General features: G+C 43.9%; 1 protein-coding gene across 8 annotated transcripts in view; it reads left to right on the top strand.

Moving 5' to 3' along the window:
* The window catches only part of CERS3 (ceramide synthase 3), a 44,144-nt gene that overhangs the window by 10,736 nt on the left and 11,621 nt on the right, over positions 1-21,787 (top strand). For 6 of the 8 annotated variants that reach the window (XM_064388477.1, XM_064388475.1, XM_064388476.1 and 3 more), the window contains exons 2-10: positions 4,113-4,295; positions 5,759-5,876; positions 7,787-7,905; positions 11,345-11,402; positions 12,257-12,307; positions 13,171-13,263; positions 14,168-14,296; positions 15,841-15,947; positions 17,239-17,395. In XM_064388477.1, the coding sequence (XP_064244547.1) occupies positions 4,114-4,295; positions 5,759-5,876; positions 7,787-7,905; positions 11,345-11,402; positions 12,257-12,307; positions 13,171-13,263; positions 14,168-14,296; positions 15,841-15,947; positions 17,239-17,395 (1,014 nt within the window). In that variant the 5' untranslated portion in view covers position 4,113. The remainder of the gene's footprint in view (positions 1-4,112; positions 4,296-5,758; positions 5,877-7,786; positions 7,906-11,344; positions 11,403-12,256; positions 12,308-13,170; positions 13,264-14,167; positions 14,297-15,840; positions 15,948-17,238; positions 17,396-21,787) is intronic. The other 2 variants (XM_064388479.1, XM_064388478.1) reach the window with 2 other exon arrangements.

The following is a 21,787-nucleotide window of genomic DNA, read 5'->3' as shown; positions in this document are numbered from 1 at the left end:
GCTGCTGTGTGGGCTGGGAGAGGTGTCAGCCACCCCTGCCTCAGCTTGTGCAGAATTCAGCTGGAATCCTCTTTTCCCACTGGCACAAACAAGGTAAAACAGGATGCAAAGAAGTGGCAGCATCAATCCAGCATCCTGCCTTCAGTCCCTTCCTCCACAAAGCACAGGGCCCATCTCTGCTCAGCTGGTTCATGGTGGTAGATGCAGTTGGGAATCTTCACACATTGTCAAAAAGAAAAAAAAAAAAAGCCTGTTTGTAATAGGACACAAATCTGCAGCTGAAACTTGTGTGTTAACTCCTGGAAACATTGCTGAGTCTTGAGCAATACCAAAGGCTGTGATATGGTGGGTCTGATCTTTATTTGCTCTTTTAAACCACTTTTATTTCATGTTGAGGATAAGCAGCCTGGAACAGCTGTGCTATCTGTTTTCATATCTGAGGCTTGATTTTTCCCAACAGTCACTGCACCAGCTTTGCCAGTTCTGCCAAATTGAGGGGAATAGGAGAATTATGTTCCTCTTTTTGCTGATTTCAGGCTTTCCCTGTTACACCTCTGCAGCCTCACTGAGGAGACTAAGGGGATGCTTGAGAGGATTAAGGTTACATTCACTTGCGTGTTTGTGTTGTTTATCCATGGGGTTTTGTAATTTATTCAGTAAATAAGGATAGGAAATCCTCCTAATACATCCTGCAAACCTGGATATTTCCTTCTCTTAGTCCTGGCTTTGGAAATGCAGTTTTCAAGCAAGAGCTTTTGTACAGACAATACAATCAAAGCTTTGGCTCAGTTTCTTTTTATTAATTCCTCAGACTGCGGCAGCAGAAATTCCACTTCAAAGCAGCTCCTGAATTTGTTTTGCAAAATGCAGCCACACAGCTTTTGTCAACCTCAAATTTCCCCCCCCTCCTTTTTTTTTTTCCTTTTCTTAATATCATTAAAAATATGAGGGGTTTTTATATTGAATACATCCAGGATCTAAGAAAAAGCACTTTGAAAGAAACTTCACATTGGTACTTGCCAACTGTGTGGGCTTTCCCTTAATTATAAAGGATGCAGTTCCTGAAGTAATCATTCCTGATTTTCCTGTTTTGCACTAGCCCATTAAAACAAGATTGAACTGCAGAGGTGATCCTTCCATAACAGGGAGGTGATTTGATTTCTTTACTGGGAGTATTTAATTTCTGAGATGCAGAAGATCTTCAGTTTTTTAAAAATACCTTTATTTTTGACTGACTTTTAGCCTGTTCCAGAGCAAGGATTCCAGTTTTTTCAATGCAAATGCTCCTGGCAGTGCTGGTCTCTGGACAGGGATCTGGGAGGAGGCAGAGGTTTTTCACCCTAGGCTGGGCACAATGAGTCACTCACTGCTGGATTTCTCACTCCTGCTTGCTTGGTGCTGCCACAGGCTGTGAGGAGAAGCTCTGAGCTCAGCACTCAGCAGTAGGAGGTTTAGGCTGGGTAGGATTTTAAGTTTTTAGTTAGGGCTGGTCCCAAATCAGGCCAAGCTTGACCTTTGCATCTGCTGCCCGTTCTTTGAAAGCAGCATTTGCAGGGCAGAAAACTTGTGACAGTTTGTGCAAGTCAAAAACCACCTACTGCTGAAATCCAGCATCTCCAGCCTGATCCCAGCACTGGGACTGGTGGCCAGAGCTGTCCCCTTGCTCCTGCCAGTGTTTGTAAGGAATTCCTCACCTCCCACTGCTCCAGGAGCCTCGTGATGAGGGCTGAAGGGAGGCAGGAAAGCAGCCCAACTATTTCACTGCTGCTGTTATGAAGATGGAGATCTCCAAGGTTTCCCAGGGAATGGGCTGATTTGCTGCAGTGAAAACATCCAGTTTAAGGGTAATGAAACTTAAGAATAGGCTGCTGCAGACAGATTTGGAATCTCGTTGTTGGTTTTGTCAGATCACTTGGGCAGTGTTCCTCAGGGATGGTCTGATCCCCATGGGCCAGTCCTGGTACAAATACAGGGATTACAGAAGGAAGGGTTTCAGAGAACCCACCTTTTGATGAATCTGTTTAGTGACTGTGAGCAAAGATTTCCCCTGAAATATGTGAACTCTGGATCAGACCTCAAATCCCAGAATTCCCTTATATTTTAAGATTAGGCAGGTACTTAGGAGCTTAGTTTAATAGTGCTATATTAACTAGTTTAAGAGGTAATCATATGGTGAGGCATCCATGTGTGGAAGAAAGCCATCAATTAGTGAGATCTCAGGAATCCAATAAGAAAATAGGCACTACTGGGCTTTTCTAAGGCTTAAATGTTTTGGGTGCATGTTCAGCCCCAGCCCATGTCACCACAAGGCACTGTGAGTGCTCTTTCCACTGTGCCATAAGACTGGCCCGTTTTTATTACAGTTTGGGATAGCTTGACTGCACAGTCTAGTTTAAAAATATAGATATATTAGGAAGCAGGACTGTGTAACAAGGCTCTCCCTTGGTCTTCTATTGTCTGCAAGCCTTTCTGTCTGACCCAAAATGTCATGTTTCAAAGCCCTGCTTCATTAGGGTGGCGCCTGCAAGCTGCTGTTTAGGGTCTGTTAGCAGCCCCAGCATAAATCCCCACTTCCAGGAGTTTCTAATTCAGCAGTAAAACATTGCTCTAGGCTGGAACTTGGCATATAAAGTCTCTCAGGAGCAATTGTGATTTCTCCCTCCTTTATTTTTGCATTTGCTTATACACACACACACGGTTCATTCAGGAGGTTTTTACTGCCCCCTTCCTGCATTTAAAAATATTAAATGGCTGGGTTATTAATAGTTCAATCCTGACTACTGTGCTTGGCCAGTCAATGGATCTGCAGTGCTGTTAACCAGCTCTGATGGGTGCAGGTCACTTCCACAAACCTGCTCCAAGCTTAGTGGAAACAGCCCAGTGTGGACCAGCAATGGTCATTTGGCTGTTAATTAACGTGGGCTCCAGTGTTAATTAAAGTCCACGTCTGGGATGCTCTGGGCATGGTGTCCTGAGCAACTAAAACCCTGTGTTCCCTGGAAGAGCATGGCAAGGGCTGAAGTGCTGCCTGACCTTGGCATGCTTTGATCTCAACTCGTGATCCTGTACACAGATATTGCTGGGAGATCTGGGGAGATAAAGATTTGGTTGAAATCATCCTCCCAGCTCAACTGTTTCCTCATCAAGGCTATGTTTCAATGAGATCAGTTATTTCCTCATGTTTTTCCTGGTTTACAGAAAATTTTAGCATGTTAAAAGTCATTCAAGTTTACTATTCCTAGAAATCATGGAAAAATTGGATTTTAGCCTTATGGAAAATGTTATAGTAGCTTCTATTTTTCTTCAATGTTAGAATATTTTTATAGGATATATAACATGTTTGTACTCTAAAGTCCTTACAAATAAATAAGAGAGAACAGCAATTTCTAAATATATAATGTAGACTGCAAAAGTTAAAAAGGAGGCTTTTACAAGAATGAAATACTTTAGTCAAAGTGAATTTTTTTTTCCTTCCAGAACTGATTTTATACATTTGTTCCTGATCTAGGTTTTGGTCACAGTTAAATCATAAAATTTCCCACAGTTGCCAGAAAAAGCTTGCTATGCACTGTATTTTTTTCCCCACTTGTTCCTGTGCACAGGTGTTTGCAAATTCAGGGTATATTTCCATTAGCATATTAGACAGCAGTAATTCATCAGTGCAGTGTCCTCATTACTATGGAATTGAGGCACTCCCTGAACCTCTCTTTTCCACTCTTCCTCTCACTTATATTTAATTTATAAAGGCAGCCCCAGGAAGAGGAGTTCTCATTGTATGAATATGATAGATAATACATGAGTGTTGCAGATTTGCCCAGGTGCTCAGCAGGGCAGTGTGAGTGACTGGAAGGAGGCAGCAGGCACCTCCCTGTGCAGATTTCAAAGGCCCTGTATTGCTTTATATCAGATCAAAATTTGGCTTTATTATTTTATCTTCTCCTGGGTTATAATCCCACCTCCTTGCTCTAAACCAAGAGGGTTTTAATTTCCTGTATGATTTTTTTTTCCCCTGAGAACACTGACTTTACACAAAAAGCCTCAATATGGGTTTTTTCACGCATTTTCTCTTTAATAAGTGAGGAATAAATCAAATTCTCTCTTTATTTACTCAGCATGGCGTATATACTAAAGACACTCAACAGGTGGTTCTGGTGGGAGAATATCTGGATGCCCATCAACTGCACGTGGGCAGATTTTGTGGACCGTGATGGCCTCGTGTTCCCCAAACCACACCAGCTGTACGCCACGATCCCGTACGCGTTTGTGCTGCTGATCATCCGCTTCTTCACTGAAAGGTAAGGAACACAAATGCCATTTGATGCTAATGGTGGTCCTCATTAATGCTGAAAATGAGACATCTGGAGATCAATGGTATGTTTTATAAAGGAGAATTAGTTGGTGGTTTACTAGGGAGATCTAGTACAGATAACACAGCAGGTGAAAAATGGGAAAATGTTTTCATTATTAGGTAGGTGTGGCTGTGGCCCAATCCACAAGGGAAATATTTCTATCCAGCCTTTCTGGAACAGCATTTGGATACTGCTGATTATCTCCTTTCACTAAAGATGCGATTCATTCTAAACCTTTTGGGTTTCCCTTTTCTCCTTCAGTGGAAGGATAGAGATATTTGTTCTCTCAACCAAACCTCTCATTTGGTCCTGCACCAGGACACTCGTGTAAGGCTGATAGACCCCAGGTGTCTCTCTTTGGCCAAGCTAAGCACACTGGAGGGATCTCCAAGTTTCATGTGAACATTTTATACAGATCTAGTAAAGCTGTTTGCTTTTTTTCCCCTCACTTTGGCACCAAAAAATGAATTGCTTCTGCAGCTGGAATCTTAGGGGACAGGCAGAGGTTGGCTCCACAGAAGAAAGCTACAATCATGTTAAGATTTGCAGTGTTTTGACTTATTTATTTGTACCTTTTTTGCTTTACTATTTTTTCCTTTTTCCTCTAAAAGATGTGATTAGTAGGTTTTTATAATTATTTCAGGACAGAATGAGGAAATTTGCAATGTCGTAAGTTGGACAGACTTAAACCAGAAGCAGATAAGATCATTCATGCTGGAAATCAAAAGTAATTTGGATCATATGTTCATAACCATTCCCAGTGTGTCTCACTGCAGTGCTGAGGGTAATTAGCCCACACATCTGGCTGCAGTGAGTCTGGGGAAAGCTGACCACTGCTCTGAGCAATGAGGAATCCATGGCTGATACAGCAGGAGGGAGAGGCCTTTCCTCAAGTCCCTGCCCAAGCAGGAAGGTGAAACCTTTGGAGCACTGCAGCGATTTGGGGTGGAAAAGGGAAGGGAAAGAGAATGCATCAGTCTCAGGGAATGGCTGTGTGCCACAGGCTGGATCCAGTGTGGATCAGTGGAGAAGGTGCCAGGTGACTTTGCCACTGGGAGGAAGTTGCCCAGCAGCAGTCCCTGGGCTCACATGGAGAGAGCATCTGGTGTCCCTTCACTCAACTCCAACGCTCCTCTGATGGCCATCAAAGTCAGGATGTTTTCTTGAGTTTAACAGCATTTCATGGCCACAAACTGCATTCCTTGGGTCTTCTTTATTGTATAACAGCTGATAAATTGTGGTTCCCTCTTGGGATTAGCTAGGGGAGATCCCTTTTTCTCTGTGCACTGGTGCATTCTGTGGCAGATTGAACTGCATCAGATTTGTTTTCTTTGTGTCCTGGCATGAGAACAGCCAAGGTCTTGTAACTCTGTTGTATTTCTAAAGCTTTTCATGCTGTGTCTTTTCAGATATGTTGCTATACCTTTAGCAAAAGCCTTGGGTATAAAGAATGTAAGACGTGTGAAGCCACAGCCTAATCCTGTGTTAGAGAGTTATTTCCGGGAGTGCTCAAGACAACCATCCCAAGTAAGGATTCTCATTCTTCAAAACTCGTTTTGCTTTTGGAAAATCCCACTCTTACTGTTTCAATCAGCTCTCAGCAATGACATCATGGGATGAGTTCCAGCTGATTGACAGATGACTTAATTTATTTGGGTTTTTGTTGCTGTTCTGCTGACAAGGATATATGGCATCCGAAACAGAAAATACATTTAAGATGTTTAATTTTCTGGCATACTCTTCTAGGTTAGATTGTTAATAATATTTCCAGTGAAGATTAGTGTTCCATCTTTAACTCATTCTGCCTGGAGAAAGCTTCAGCTGATGTCTGTTGTTGGAAAGCAGGATTGCATTTTCTGCAGGAATGCTGGCATGGAAGCCTTTTGATCCGTTGTGTTACTGCATACATAATCCTGGCTTATGTGAGAAAGAAAAACAATTTTTGCTTGTTTTTAAAATTGAACAAGGAAAAAAGACTAGCCAATGCTTGTCACCTCTGAAATGAGGCCATTGATTGTTTTGTGGGAGGCAGGTACTTTGTTGTGAGTGCTGCCTCAGGAAGTTCTCTTACCTGACTACAGTTGCCAAACAATTCCTACCCTAGTTTTGAAAATAAATATGTGCTTTCCAGTAATGAGGGATTTTGTTAATTATTGATAGTGGAACTTGGCATTCTATCCCTAACTCTGCTATTCTTTTATTATGTCTTTTGCCTGATAACATCAGGAATAAATGCATGGGTGTTCACACACGAGCTCCTCTCTCTCTCTGGGCAAGTATCCCGATCTCAGCTTCATTCCTTCCTTCTGCTTGAGTACAGCTGGACATTTGGTTTCTGAAAGGAAGCACAGCATTTTTGGACTCCTCAGAGCATGGGAAAGATTCAAGCTGCCTCCTTTAGGTGTCCAGCTTGGGGACCAGTGTGCCTGGGAAAGCCTGGCTGGCAGCTGAGGCCATGTGTTGGAAAGAGAGTCACAATTCCTGTGTGGCAAGTGGAGAGCTGGGAGCCAGCAGGGTGGGCTGGACACAGTGGCTGTTTGCTCTCCAGCCTCCCTGGCAGCTCAGGTGCCTTTTCTCACATTCCAGAGGTTTCCCTGAGGGTAGGAGACTCCCTGGCCTGGCCTCACCTGGTGGAGGCAGCTGCTGCCACCCACTATTTGCATACTTCCCTTGGGAGGAAAGAACTTCCCCAGGGATGAGCCAAACTCTCCTTGCTCCTGAGGCAGCCCTGGGAGGTCATCCCACACTTCTGCACTCGGGGATGGAGGAGAGGGAGGAAGCCCACAGGCTGCTGCATGTGGGGCACTGAGCTCCCCAAAATGCAGGAGTGTCACTGCCTTGTGCTGGCCTGGCCACCTTGGGAGCAGAAGGCATCCAGAGACCCCAAATGTGGCACCCCCATGTCCAAGTGCAGTTCTGGGCCCTGCTCCACCCCCAGTTTAGTTCTGGTGTTGGAAGGGGACACTCTGCAACTTGCTCAGGATCATTGTCTTGCTTTGGATTTGAGAACAGGGCACGGGTCACTTTAATTCCAGGACACTTTTCATCTGTGAGACTTATAGATAAACAAATTTTAATATTTATGATTAGGTAAGATATTAGGTGCCATGTCCATGTCTGTTCAATCATGGCACTTCCCCCTCCAGCCTAAGCTCTCATCCAACAGTAAAAGTTGCATCTCTGAAACTCTCAAGAGTGACCACAAAGACAACAGAGGAGTTTGTGAGTCTGTTCATTTTGTGCCTGCATTATTTACATAAATAAAAATCCAGGGTTTCTCTGAGCATTACTCAAAAATACCCTCCCATGCATATTTAATATTGGTAATATTTTTAAATTAAGACCTTGCAACAGTGGGAAGCTGCTCTGTGAACTACAAAATAAATGAAACTTACATTGGAGTGCATCTACTGCTAACACTGTTCCATTTCTTGCAGTCAGAGATCAAAGGCCTTGCCAAAAAGTGCAACTGCACAGTCCACTTGGTGGAGAAATGGTTCAGGAGACGGCGAAACCTGGAGATCCCAACCGTGCTCCGGAAATTCCAGGAAGCTTTGTAAGGAAAGACAATGCTTTGGTTATCACTGCTTTTGGAAAAAAGTGCTTGAGGTCCCCCCTCTCCAGAAGGCTGGGTCTGCCTGATGGGGGTTTTGGTTTCTGAATGCCCAAACAAGCTGAAATTATTTAGTAGCATTTCTCAAAAGATGGTTAAAAGTTTAGGTTAACTGTTCTCCTGGGGAAAAAAGAAAACACCTTAAAATATTTTACAGTTTCTTTGTGGAATAATGGATTTGTAGGCTCCTGATACCAAGTGTAAGATGAAAACATGCAGAGAATAGGGAAATATTTTCCTGTCTGCCAGTAATCATAGGGGAACAACAATGTGTTTGTACCCATGCTGTCATTTTGGGATGCTGTCATGTGTACCAAAGTCAGTTCAGGAGCAGGAATTGTGGCATCCAGACTGAAGGACAGGTGCTACAGCTTGATCATGGGATACTGTGTGAAACAGGAACTCAGACTCACTGCTGAGAGTGGGCCAGTGAGCAGCTTTGAGTGGTAGTAATGAATATGTAAGAAGTTTCAAAACCTCCTGCATATGATTTTTCACTTATGTGTGAGAACTTCCTCATACCTAAACACTTTAAGTGTGATCTAAAATCTCACACAAATTGCAAATCCCCAAATGGGCACAGCTCATCCCTTTTGGGTACTGCATTAACTGTACCAGTGTAAAGCACTTTCAAATGCTCTGTGTATTTGGCTTTTCATTAGCATAATTACATTGGCAAAACTTCACCTGATTATAATATTGAACCTCTGTAACTGTAGATCAGCTTAAGGGATGAGGGTTAAAAATACAGCCCAGAGCTCAACTTTGAGTACTTTATCAAGATTATTTCCAGTGCTAATCAATGTGATGATGATTTAGTGGTGTCCTCTGTCAGACATAAATCCAGATGATAGACAGAGGTGTGTCTCTTTGAAGTCTGAGCTGAGTAAACTCTCCTGACATGATTTGTCTGCTGTTGTTTTGGGGATCAGTTCATTTGGTTTCACAAGTGACAATAAGATTTCCTGCTATTGCTAAAAGACCTGCCTGCTGTGTGTGCCTGTCTCCAGTAACACACAGCTAAAGACTGAAATTCCAACTTGCTTGGCAGCTTGAGTGAGAATGAAGCAACAGGTTTCTCTTGTGCAATTTTGTGAACCTTGCTCTGCTCTCTGTCAGTGAATTTAATTGAATATAATTCTCTAGTCAAAGAAATGAGGAACAGAGTTATTCCACTCTAGTAGTCAGTGTTATGAGCCTTATGAAATTTTTTTGAAAGCCTGCAATCTCCAGGATCTTTTTTCTGAATCACAAGGAAAATCTGATGAGCCAGATCTAAACCAGACTTCTGCTATTAGTACTCCCTTAGTTAAGCAACCCTGGGGTTTGGAAAGCCCTTTGCATGAAACTTGACTGCCTTGTAAGATTTACCAGCCTTTAACTTCCCCTACCAAGTTCTTTTTTGTTACATTCACTTCAAGAGAAAAGATTCCTGAAGTTAAACCAGAAAATCCTCCTGCATAGCTCTTGTTCAGTGCTCTCTCTGGTGGCCAGGATCAGAGTTTAAAAGGCACTTGAGTAAAATTTGGTGAATTTGGATAAGTTTTACTTCAGGTTTTATTCACCAAATTCATAAAGAAGCTGGGCTCAGTGCAAAATGAGGCAGTGCTCTGGCAGCCTTGCACACAGAATGAGTTCATCTGAAGTGCTGTTTATTGCCAAATGCATTCAATATATATTTGTAGGGCTGGGGATTAATGGCATAGTCTTGTAGGTGCTCTGTGCTTTGAATCCTATTCAGAAAACCCCACTTGCACTTTACAACCAACACAGAATCAATTCTGCCATCTCCACTGACCACTCACACCTCCTTGTTTGGAATGGGAGGCAGGAGGGCAGAAGCAGCTGCTGTGTAAAGTCTGTCCCATGCCAGTGTTGTGTTTTCCAGCATCTCTTGGTTAACTCTGAGCCAGGTATTCCTTGTGGGTTCCACTCTGCAATTTCCACCATGGACCTCTGTGCTTTTCCTGTTCATGCAGTGCTTGTTGTGTAGTGTTATTTTCAAATCACCTCAGGGAAGATAGTTTAAAGTTGAGAAGAAAAACAGTTGTTTATCACATGTGTATCAAGTGGCAATTTTATAATTATTTTCCAGACTTCTTTCTCAGGTGTGAGACACTTTGTCTCACCTCCAATATTCCACGTCCTCATTTTTGCTTGTTGTTTTTCTCATAAAACACTGTCTCAGCCTTTGAACATCTCATTCTTTCTTCTGGAATATCAGCCTCCATAGGATATGGGGCTCAGAAAGCTGGGGCTGCTTTTACCACCCAGGTTCTCCTCCTCTCCTCTCATTTGGCACTACATTAACACTTGCCAAAGACCCCAATCTCATTTTTTACATCTCTCAATCCATTGGTGCACTGTTCTTGTGGTGCTTTGTCCTCCTCAGTGGGTTTGGGCTGTCTGGGAGCTGCGTGCTGCTCTCCTCTGGAATACTCTCATTCTGGAAGTTCTCAGCAAGTCTGGGCCATGTGCCTGTCCCTGTGTCACATCCTCCCTTTGCCTGTGGAGTCCTGCACTGTTTCCTACTGGACTTGGAGAGCTGCTCAGGGGAAAGGTCAGGCTTGTTCCTGCCCAGAGGAAGAGTGGAAAGGAAGGAGTTTTCCATCACCGGTAGAGGTGGGAGTGGGAATGCTTGGGCTGAGGCTCAGCCACACCCAGTCCTGGGGACAATACCTCCCACACGGCCCGAGAGTCATCAGGAGCCGACTGCTGCCTCCAAATCTCCTGCTCTGACACCTGAAAGCAGCAGCACAGTTCACTGAGGTGCTCAAGAGCTTTTTCTCTTTGCTGACTTAGCAGGCTGATGGTGCAAAGCTGGAAGGTTTAGCTGCCTTGCTGGATATCCATTTAATCTACAAAAAGCTTAGATCAGGCTAAATTCTGGCACGCCTAGTCAAAGATGAGGTTATGTAGTTAATTGACACCTTGTAGCAAGATGTAAACTAACCCAGTAGATGCTAATAATTCATAAGGCTCCCCTGTTGGCAGCAATTGGTGTTGAGAGAGATGAAGTGAACGAACCCAGAAAAAGATTTGTGTTCTCAAACATTAATTTTTAGGGGGTTTATTACACTTTTTGTGGTCATTCTCTTGATCAGTTCATGCCTGGCTGGAAAATTACTACTATCATGACAAAATATCTGAATCCTGATAATGTAAAATAATTTCCTTATTTAGCAGTGAATCAAACCTTAAATATTTAAGTATTAATAATTCAAATACAGTTAATATGTGGCTATCCTCAACATTGAGTGTAAGGCCACATTTATGTGAAGATTGTCTATGACATACAATGGTTTGCAGTAATTCTGGCTTAGAACAAGATCTTTACAAAATATAATGGTTTGTTCCTATTTTTTTCATTTCAATTTTGCAGCTGGCGATTTTCATTTTATCTGACATCCTCCATTGTTGGATTTATATTTCTGTATGATGTAAGTTAACTTTTTGAAAGATTGATACTCTCTTTTTAACAAAATAACTTCTAGATTTTCTTGAATCCCATTGAAAGACTGTGATTTCAATGGCTCTGTGGCATCAGATCTTGCTGTATATAATCTGGATGATGGGCTGCAATATGCACTGAGATTTAATTTTTAAGTTCAACTTTAGACCTTCTATGATAAAGGAATTTATGAGTAATCAGCATTTTTAAGGCAAGCTTGAAGAAGTCACGCAGATGGTTTTACAACATGCCTTGTTAACACCTACAAACGCATCACATGGCCATGTTTTCCTCAGAGGACACCATAAACCTTTTTTGGCAGGACTTTTGGTGGTCACAGCTATTTATTGAGGTGTTGCTGCTGAGTCAGAAGTTGGGAATAACAGAGATTGGTGCTCATACCTCCGTGAGCCCTGCCTGGAGTGTCATTAATGCTTCCCCAGAGCAGCGGAACAGATCCCGGCCTGTCTCTGCTCATCTGGCCTTCTCCCCAAACACTGCTTATCATCCTCATCCACTGCTCTGTGTGACTGGTAAACACAGCAAATTTAATCACTGTGGCAACATATCTTGAGTAATTGCAGTAATAAAACACACCCACTGCTTTGGATGATGAAATTGTGAACTGGAACGTTTCAGGTGTCCTGAAAAGAAGCCAAAAGGCTGGGAACAATATAATAAATCTGAGATGTAAGTTGCCTTTAGAAATTGGTGGAGAACAGTTATCAAGATTACAGCTTCTTAGCCTGCTCCACTTAGAGAGGTTTTAAGTAGTGAAGATGTTGGGTTAAGGTGATAATTGTTGCTGAGCTGAGCAGTGTCTGACTGAGGTGTCTTCCCCAGAAACCCTGGTTTTACGACATATGGCAGACGTGGGTTGGTTATCCGTTTCAGGTGAGCTTTTTGGCATCGGGCCACTGGCCTCCAGGCATTCCAGGTATTTCCCCATGGAAGGGGTAATCTACAGCAGCCTTTTCCCTCCACACGGGCACCACCTGAAGAGGTGTGGCACCAAATCCTCCTGCCTTTTTTCGGGAAGTGCTGCCGACTGTTGCAGGATTTCCCTGGGATCTGCCTGTGCTGCAACTTCCCCCTCCAGCACCCACCCCCGGACACCAGTTACTCACTGGAGATGTTGTCAGTGCTCCCAGTGCAGAGCCCCTGCCCTGGTCCAGGCTCCAGGTGCTTCAAGGCACTCTGACTGAAATACTCTGCCCCATCCCACTGCCTTCTTATTCCTGTCCTAGGCAGGGGCCAGGAACAGAAATAATCCTGCCTCCCAGCTGAGTTTTCCCAGCTCCTGGTGCACACGTGGGAAATGTACTGGCCCCAGGGAGCAGCCAAGCTCTGCTCTCCCCTGGGCAGATCCATAGGATTTCAGCATAAATAACTGGCATTTCAGTTTGTTATGTTAATTGTTCATCAAAACAGAGGGGGTTGATTTGCAGTTGTTTGTAATTAAATGCAGAAGGATTCTGCATGTAGTTCTGTCACACAAACGTGGAGAAAAAACATGTTAAAATCCAGAGGTGGGGGAGGAACTGTGGGAATTGAGAGTTTGGGCTGAGCAAAGGTTAACATACTTGGCTCTCAGAACATCCTTCTTAATGAAACCCAGGACAGGAATTTAATTTAACTTAATTTTTTAAGCAAGACTCACCAGAGGAGCAGAAGTCAGGAAAGGAAAAAAGACGTAATCTCACTTGACATTTCCTTTTTCCCCTTCTCAGAGTTAACTGTGTTTTTCCTCATCACAGACCTTGCTGCCATCCCAGTACTGGTACTACATGGCCGAGATCGGCTTTTACTGGTCTCTCATATTCACCCTCGGCATTGACATCAAACGCAAGGCAAGTGCTTGTGCCCGCCGGTAGCTCGGGGAGCCGGGCAAAGGCGTTCGCAGGGAGCAGCCGCGCCGGGAGCCACGCGAGGGCAGCATCAGCCCGGGCCTGGCACCTGCCGGGAATCCAGGGCAGCATCAGCCCGAGCCTGGCACCTGCATCCCTCCCGGGGCAGCATCAGCCCGGGCCTGGCACCTGCATCCCTCCCGGGGCAGCATCAGCCCGAGCCTGGCACCTGCATCCCTCCCGGGGCAGCATCAGCCCGGGCCTGGCACCTGCATCCCTCCCGGGGCAGCATCAGCCCGGGCCTGGCACCTGCATCCCTCCCGGGGCAGCATCAGCCCGGGCCTGGCACCTGCCCGGGAGCCCGGGGCAGCATCAGCCCGGGCCTGGCACCTGCATCCCTCCCGGGGCAGCATCAGCCCGGGCCTGGCACCTGCATCCCTCCCGGGGCAGCATCAGCCCGGGCCTGGCACCTGCCCGGGAGCCCGGGGCAGCATCAGCCCGAGCCTGGCACCCGCATCCCTCCCGGGGCAGCATCAGCCCGGGCCTGGCACCTGCATCCCTCCCGGGGCAGCATCAGCCCGGGCCTGGCACCTGCCCGGGAGCCCGGGGCAGCATCAGCCCGAGCCTGGCACCCGCATCCCTCCCGGGGCAGCATCAGCCCGGGCCTGGCACCTGCATCCCTCCCGGGGCAGCATCAGCCCGGGCCTGGCACCTGCATCCCTCCCGGGGCAGCATCAGCCCGAGCCTGGCACCTGCATCCCTCCCAGGGCAGCATCAGCCCGAGCCTGGCACCTGCCGGGAATCCAGGGCAGCATCAGCCCGGGCCTGGCACCCGCATCCCGCCGGGAACCCGGGCTTGGCACCCTGCGGGGCTGGCCGTCACCTTGGTTCGCTTGTGTCCCTGCAGGATTTCACGGCTCACGTCGTTCATCACCTGGCAGCCATCGGGTTGATGAGCGGCTCTTGGTGCGGCAATTACGTGCGGCTTGGAACCCTGGTGATCTTCGTGCACGACACTGCGGATTTCTGGCTCGAGGTAGCTCTGCTATCCAGCTGTTTGGGTTTTTTGATTTTATTTTTTTTTTTTAATTTTTGGGGGGGTTTTTTCTGTCCTGAGTTTTTTGGTTTTGGTGTCAGTGACATTTCAATCCTTCTGCCACGAGTTTCATATGATCCCTTCCTATCCCCACAGGAACACAGCTTTGCAGATTTGTACCTTTTCAGATAAAAAGAGCTTCTAGATAATTTAAGCTGATACTTTGTTACAGAATACATTATGAGAAAGGAGCAGTAGAGAATTTCCTCAGAACAGGGATTGGAAATAAAGCTGCATCCCTGGGTTACTCTTGATTCACTGATAAAATTAGACCAGGTTGGCCCCAGCATCACAGAATCACTGAGGTTGGAAAAGACCTCTGATATCAAGTGCAGCCTGTATCAGGTATTTTCTGGCAGAAGAAAAGTTTCTTCTCCTGGACTGAAGGGATAGTCCCTTCCCTGCACTAAATCAGTAGAAGTGTTTAGGAAGTGTCCTGCTCTGCGCAGAGCACTGTGACCAGAGTGGCTTCTGGGCTTCTTGGAAGACAAACACAGTATTTCTTCACTAGAATTACCCCGAGTTTATAACACCAGGTTTGAGGGCGCAGTTTCATCACCTCTTTTGGTGGCAGTGCCAGTGTGAGCAGCCCTTGCAGGCTGTTGTGTGTCACTGTCCATTTCTGTTCCTGATACTCTCACTTATCAGAACAACTAATTGTGGGGTTGTGCACTTGGGATTGGTCCAGATTAAATAGGTTTTCTTGCTGGTTTACTTTTAATCCTGAATTGCTCCTAGGTCCAATTAACTCTGTGGCCTTACAAAGAGTTGAGTTGACAACTGGTAGGACAGCACTTGGATGGAAACTGGAGTTGATTACCAGAACAATTTAATCCAGCCCTGCCACTCAAAAGGAGGAGGAAAAGAAAAGTTAATCAAGCTGCTGTTTAAAACTTAGGCTTGGCTCCTGCAGCTTTGCTCCCACTTGAAAACTTTGCCCAGGGTGGTTCCCAGTGGAGCAGGGGGAGCTGGACAGCTCATTCAGGGGAGAAGCAGCACTCACAGCCCTTATTAGTGGGATAGAAACTAGCACTGGGATCTGCTCTCAAAAGGGAGAAGACAGGAGCTGAATTAGGCCCTGAGGAGGCTCAGTAACAGGCATGTCCCAGAACACCTGCATTTAAGGGGTCTCCTGAATGTGCAGGTGTAGCAGCAGCTTCTCTTGGAATTCAGTCTGTTTGCAATCTGGTGGAAAAATGAGGAATTATCTCTGTTCTAAAGAGCATTTGGTGTTTCCATGACACTTTATATTCTGGTCTGAGAGTTGTTCTTTAGGCCTTTGATGCAGAGTCCTTTCCTTCAAGATAAAAAGAGAAATATAAACACAGGATCTGGTCTGAGGCTGCTTTATTAGGTATCAGTAAAATGATTGCTTTGCATGTCAAACTGGGAGGAAATACTCTTCCTGCTTAGGTGGAAGATGAGTCTTTATTTATGAAAACACAGAATTTATTTCAGAGTATATTTATAAAACATTTTTGCAGGCAGCCAAAATGTTTAATTATGCTCGCTGGGAGAAAACTTGCAACATACTGTTCATCATCTTCTCTATTGCATTCTTCATCACCAGGATGATCCTATTCCCCTTCTGGTAAGCAATATTTAATCCAGTCCCAGGCTTTTACTTCATTCCCACTCCCCCTGAAAGTTTAGTGTTGCTCATGATGGAAAAAGGAAAGGAATGAACTGGACTTGAAAATTCTGCTAGTGAGAAAATTGACAAAAACTGCCATTTTCTTTAAAAATTATGTAAAAATAATTTTAAAGGAGCCTCTTTAACATAAATAAAACCTTTTACGTGTTATGTAACTTGGTTTGTAAATAGTAGTTAAATGCTACAAGCCCCTGCTTTTTCAAGGGGACTGAGCCCCTTAACTAAGATAAATCCTTTTACTTTTCATTCCACCCTTTCTGCTGTAGCTGCAAAGTCAGAGTACATGACTGTAGTTCATTTTTTAGAGCTTTATTTCTGCTACCCAGTCCTTGGGTAGTGCCTCACCTCACTCACATGAGGAGCACTCAGAGGTTTAGGTGAACCAATTAATTTATGAAGTCAGCACAAATAAATCTTAACTTGCTAAATACTTGCATGCCTTTGGAGTGCTGTGATTTAATCTGCTTTGGAGTATCCACATGGGTGCTTAACATGTTTATCTTTTGAAAAGTGTTTAATGTGTTTCACATTCACAGCTCTAATTTGCCCCTCCCTGCACATGGACAAACCCTTAGAGACTCAAGCTGGTTAAATTAATAGTTCTGAACATTGATCAACATAAGGCTTTAATTTCCTGTAGTATTTTCTTTCAGAAATGCTGATGTCTTTTACTTTATTGTTGTTTTTTTAATTAACTGTACAAGTGATCTGCAATCATTTTGCTTTACTGAGTTTCTTGTTCTTCAGTTCTTGAGCTTGGAAGTGAAACACGATGAGATTAAAGGGACTCAAAAAGCCCCAAATAATACAGAAGTAGTGAAGTCTGAAGATGGACAAAACATATGTTAATTAACAAAATGCCCTGTTGCAAAGCCTGTAGGATTTTCTCTGGAGTGTGGATTTCAGATTAGAGAGAATTTGCACTAAAAAAAGGCATAGGCAAGCTCTGAGTTGCACAGTATCTAGACCACACAGAGATGGAGATCTGAAAAACAGGGACTTTTTCTAACCTCACTTAGAGTACTTCCATGCCTGACTCGAATTTCTCATCTTCTGAAGTCTGTATTTCAACAGAGATGCAGAATCTAGTTAAGGCAGGGCTTGTTAATTAATCTACCATCTTTGCAGAGCTTTTTAATATTAATCAGCTTGGAATATGAGATTGGAAATAAGTGTAAATAGCATAAGGAAGAGATCTTGCACCATAACAATGATCTTTATTTTTTAGGATTCTTCGTGCCACACTATATCAGCCTACCTACTACTCCACCACTCCTGTCATAGCATATTTTTTATTCAATGGGATGCTATTAACCCTCCAAGGCTTGCATTTATATTGGGGTTACTTAATTTTCAAGATTTTGAAAAGGTTCGTTTTCCTAAAGGTAAGAAATTTGTTTCTTCATAAAGATGTATCAAGTATCCAACAGATGCCAATACCTCCAATAGATTCACTTGGAATTTTATTATTGTCCTGAGCATTCAAGTCAGCATTTCTGATAGGGATCTGCAAAGCATGGAGATGTTCAAATGTGCTTTGCACCTCTCAATGTCATACCCAATGTCTTACTTGGAATATAAAGACTTCAGCTAGAACAGGGTTTTTTGATGTTTTCTACCAATAGTGAATGAGAAATGAGCTGTCCCAGAACCTGAAGCCCTAAGATGGTCCAGAACTCCTCAGGAATTCCTGTGTTCTGGGTGAAAGCAATCTTTTGTCACTGGGCTTTGTAGGAATTTACCAAAAAAGAGAAGCAAGTGATGAGAGCTTTGACTACAATTTTTCTGCAGTACTTAAATTTCTTCAGATTTGCCTAAATCTGAGGTCACCTAAACTTGAGCACTGGTTTTGGATCCCAAAAAGCAAACGAAGCATATCTGGTATTATATTATGACTCAATGAAATACTGTCATATTCAGCTGGAGCAGAGGAACAGTGCAAGTCTGGTGCTGCCTAATCTGCTTTTACCTTGTAGAGAAAACTCACATGGGAAAAAACTCTGGATAAAACTGCTGTTTATGTCTCATTTGATTGCCTGCAGTAGTGACATTTTCACAAGGTCTCGTGCCATGAAATGTGCAGTGAGGTGCAGGGTAGATAAAATATTTATCAAAAAGCACTTATGGGAAGGACTCTGGAGAATGTCTCTAAGATCTGGCACAAGTATTGACAAGTTTATTTTTCTAGTTAAGATGAAATTTCAAGTTGTGCTGTTGAAAAATGATATTTTTTCTGAGGCTCAAGAAAAAAAAAACTTAATTAAACTGATTGTCCTTTTATCTGAAGCAGTTTATGCTGTGAAGCATCTTAAGGAAATATAAATATTCCTTTCTCCCTGTATTTAATTGTTGTTTGAGTGCTAACAGGAACCATCCTGAAAGTACTGGATTTTTGGATTCCATCAAATCCTATGCAAACAGACAGCTGGGTATCATAGGGAGACCCAACATCTGCCCTGGAAGTTACAAACTCAGCCCTTGTAAGACAGCAAACAGCAACACAGAAGGGACAAATCTGTGGAGGAAATGGTTTGTGTTGCTCTACCTCTAAAACAAACTTTTATGTTCCCTTAGACACTGAGAATCTTGTAATTCTTGTGTGTCATTTACCTCTGTTTGACTAATTACTACATTATTTCTAGCCTAGGTGTAAAGTAATTTACTCCTTGGGGGTTTTTGTGTGATTTTGGCCTTGTCTCTGTGCTGTTCTTGTTCCCTGTGCACAGCCCCTCTTAGGAATGGAGAGCCATCCCTCTGCCTCCCAGCTGAGGAAGAGGAAGGCTGGGCAGAGCTCTCCCTGCACACTGGCTGGGTTCTGAGAGCACAGTGCCAGAAGGTGCTCACATGCAGTAGTGAGCAGGACATTGCCAGCCCAGCTATATAAGGCTATACAAAGCACATCTGCCCTGCTTGCTGATGTGCCTTTGTAAGGGGCAGAAATGTTTTATTTTGAGATAAGAGCTCTGTTGTGTTCGTCACTGCTAAAAAATGGGAAAGCACCAAGCCTGCATCCCTACCACAGATTTTTGATTCCTTATACAGCTCTCTGAGAAGATGGTTTCCAAATAACATTTTTACAGTGGTAGCAGCAGCAGCCTGGGCCCTTTTCAGTCTGGATGACTTCAGCTGGCTTGCATGTGCAGCCTGTTTTCCATAGCAGTGGCAAACTTGGCTGTGAAAGCAGCCAGTGCCTCCAGAGCTGGAAAGGCAACGTTGAAAAGAATGGTGTTGGCAAGGAGGGTTTTTATACCAACATCTTTGTTGCAGACAAGCTGCACACAAATAGCTGCTGCTATTTTAGGGAAATACCAGTAGACCATCATTCTGCTGTTAGAAGGGGTTTGTTTCTCTGCCCAAGACTAGCTGTTTTCTGAATGAAAACTTAGCAATTTTTGATATTTTTCTTGAAGCAACAGTTAGCTACTTCAGATGGAAAAATGAAGTCATGGTGTAACTGGGAATAGAGGCTTCTGTTGTTTAACTGAAGGAAGCTCTGAGCATAGAAGGGTGTAAGGAAGTTTTTCAGTGCTCTCTTGTGCCTCAGTCCTGGAGTTTTGGGATCACTGCAATCTCAAGTGGAGCCTGGTGGCTTCTTCTGTGCTTTCCTCTTGCCCCTGAGGAGAAGATGGCTTTTGATTGAGAGTGGCTGGTCAGAAGCTCTTCATCTCAGCTGTCACCTCCCCCCTGCACCAACAGAGGGGACAGTTGCCCTCAGCCCTCTGGGATGACTGCTCAGCCAACTGAGTTGCTTCAGCAAAAGAGCTTGGACTGAAAATCTTGTGATTTTCTTCCTCCCAAATACTGCAGTGAGAGATGGATGAAAGTGAGGGAAAAGGAAGGGAGATGATCTTCTGCCATCCCTCTGTGTCCTGTTTTCCCAGCCATGGGACTCTCTGGCCCAGGGGCTGGTGGCACAGAGCAGCACTGGTGGCCTCCAGGCTCAGGGGACTTGTGCCACCTCTCCCTTGGCACTCTGGGAATTCTCTAAGAACAGGGAGGTCTCCATCCACAAGCTGAGTTGTAATCAGCTACTTCATGTTAGGAAGCTTTTTATTTTCCATAGGGGTAAACTTGAGGGTTCCGAGTTTTTTTCAAAACCATTATTCTTCACTCTGGAAAATAGAAGTGTTCCCTAAATGTCCTTTCTCATGTGACATTTGTGACCTCGTGTATGAGTAAGGCCTGTAAGCAAACCCCTTGGAGGTCAGACCTGTAGCCATGTACCAGCTCTGCTTTGGGAGGAAGGAGGACATTCTTCAGTGTAATTTCTTTTCAAGTTAGGTCAGGCAATTGCAATGTTAGCTGCTGGCTGCCATCTTGATGTCCAAGGCCTTTTGTTGCTAGGAAACTCCGTGTGTTTCTGTAATATTGTTCAATTACATGGTTAAATTACCCACTTGTATCAAGTTTCAAGCACCACTGAAACATGTCTAGTCATCATGTCTGCACATATGAGAATATTTTAGGAAAATTGAAAAAGCATATAGAGAAGTATGTACATATGCACACTGATTTAAAACATCTCGCCAGGAAAATCCCGTGGAGATTAAACATTTTATTTCCAAGGTCAGAAAAAGGGAGTGAATGACAGCAGCTTATAGCCACATTATTATGGCAAATTAAGATGTAAAATCTATGTTAAACCCATTACACACTGAGTTAAGGTTTTGAGACTATGGTGCTTTAAATCTTGAAAAATGTGTAAGTTGTAGGAAACGGGCATGATGTCCACATGTCTCAGATACTTCAGGGCTGATGCAAAGTCCATCAGTGGAGGGTAATGGCAGGTTTCTAACAGACTGTCATGTGTCCAGGAATAGGTTTTCCTGCTCTTGTAATTGTTTTGCCACCATCAGACCACCTTCAATGAAGGCAGTGAGCTGCTCACTAATGGCTGCTGTTATTTAGGAGTCATCAGCAGCAGTTTCCTTGGATTCACTGTGGTTCTTTCCTCTTCCTGAAGCAGAAAAGACCCTGCACTGCTGTAGATCAGCACTTTGGACTTGTCACTCTTTAAAAACCTCTCCATGTTCAATATTCCTTTGGCATTTTGGACTTGGTAAGCTTTTTAAAGACTGCTTGGGCGTATCCTTGTCCATGGTTTGTTCATTCCTTATTTGGCCCAAATTCCCAAGGCAACAGTGAGGGTTAGTGTTCAAAGAATGACTAAAAACAGAGTAGGGGAAACTGAAAATTGTAAGAAAATACTATTTTGGGTTGAAATGAGAGCTGTGAAGTGCTTGTTATGATACTTCTGCTGTTCCCAGCCATCATTTTTCTACTGCAGCATTTTTCCTCTTACTTTTTTTTTAATGCTTGATCTGCTGGCATCAAACAAATTGAAATTTAATGAGAATTAGCACATTCAGTGAGGAGTCATTTCCTTTAGAAAGTTGCCATACTACAGGAGTTAAACACAGGACAGGGTTTATTTCCTAACCTAGTGGCACATAAGATTTTGTTTTCTTGTGTGTTTTGTCAGGCCTGTGAAACAGACCTAGAGGTGCACTTGCCTTAATTCCAAGTGGCTGTTTTAAAAGCAGCAATACATTCTAGAGGATAATGATCATTTTGTGAGTTACTTTTTCATGACTGGAACTGGGAAGTTTTGAAGAAGCTTTTCCTGGATATTTTGTTATTCCCTTCTAGACTGGGAAGGGCCAGTTCTGCTTTGGAGTTTGAGCTCTCTCAGTGGAGGGTTAGTACAAACATAAAACAGATTGAACTAGATTAGTAGGGGTTGATTTTTCTCCATTTTAGAGGAAAACAGGTTGTGG

Source organism: Passer domesticus, chromosome 14, assembly GCF_036417665.1.
Source record: "Passer domesticus isolate bPasDom1 chromosome 14, bPasDom1.hap1, whole genome shotgun sequence".
Taxonomy (NCBI): Eukaryota; Metazoa; Chordata; class Aves; order Passeriformes; family Passeridae; genus Passer; species Passer domesticus.
Note: the sequence above shows the minus strand (reverse complement) of the source record. Positions and strands in the feature narration are given on the sequence as shown.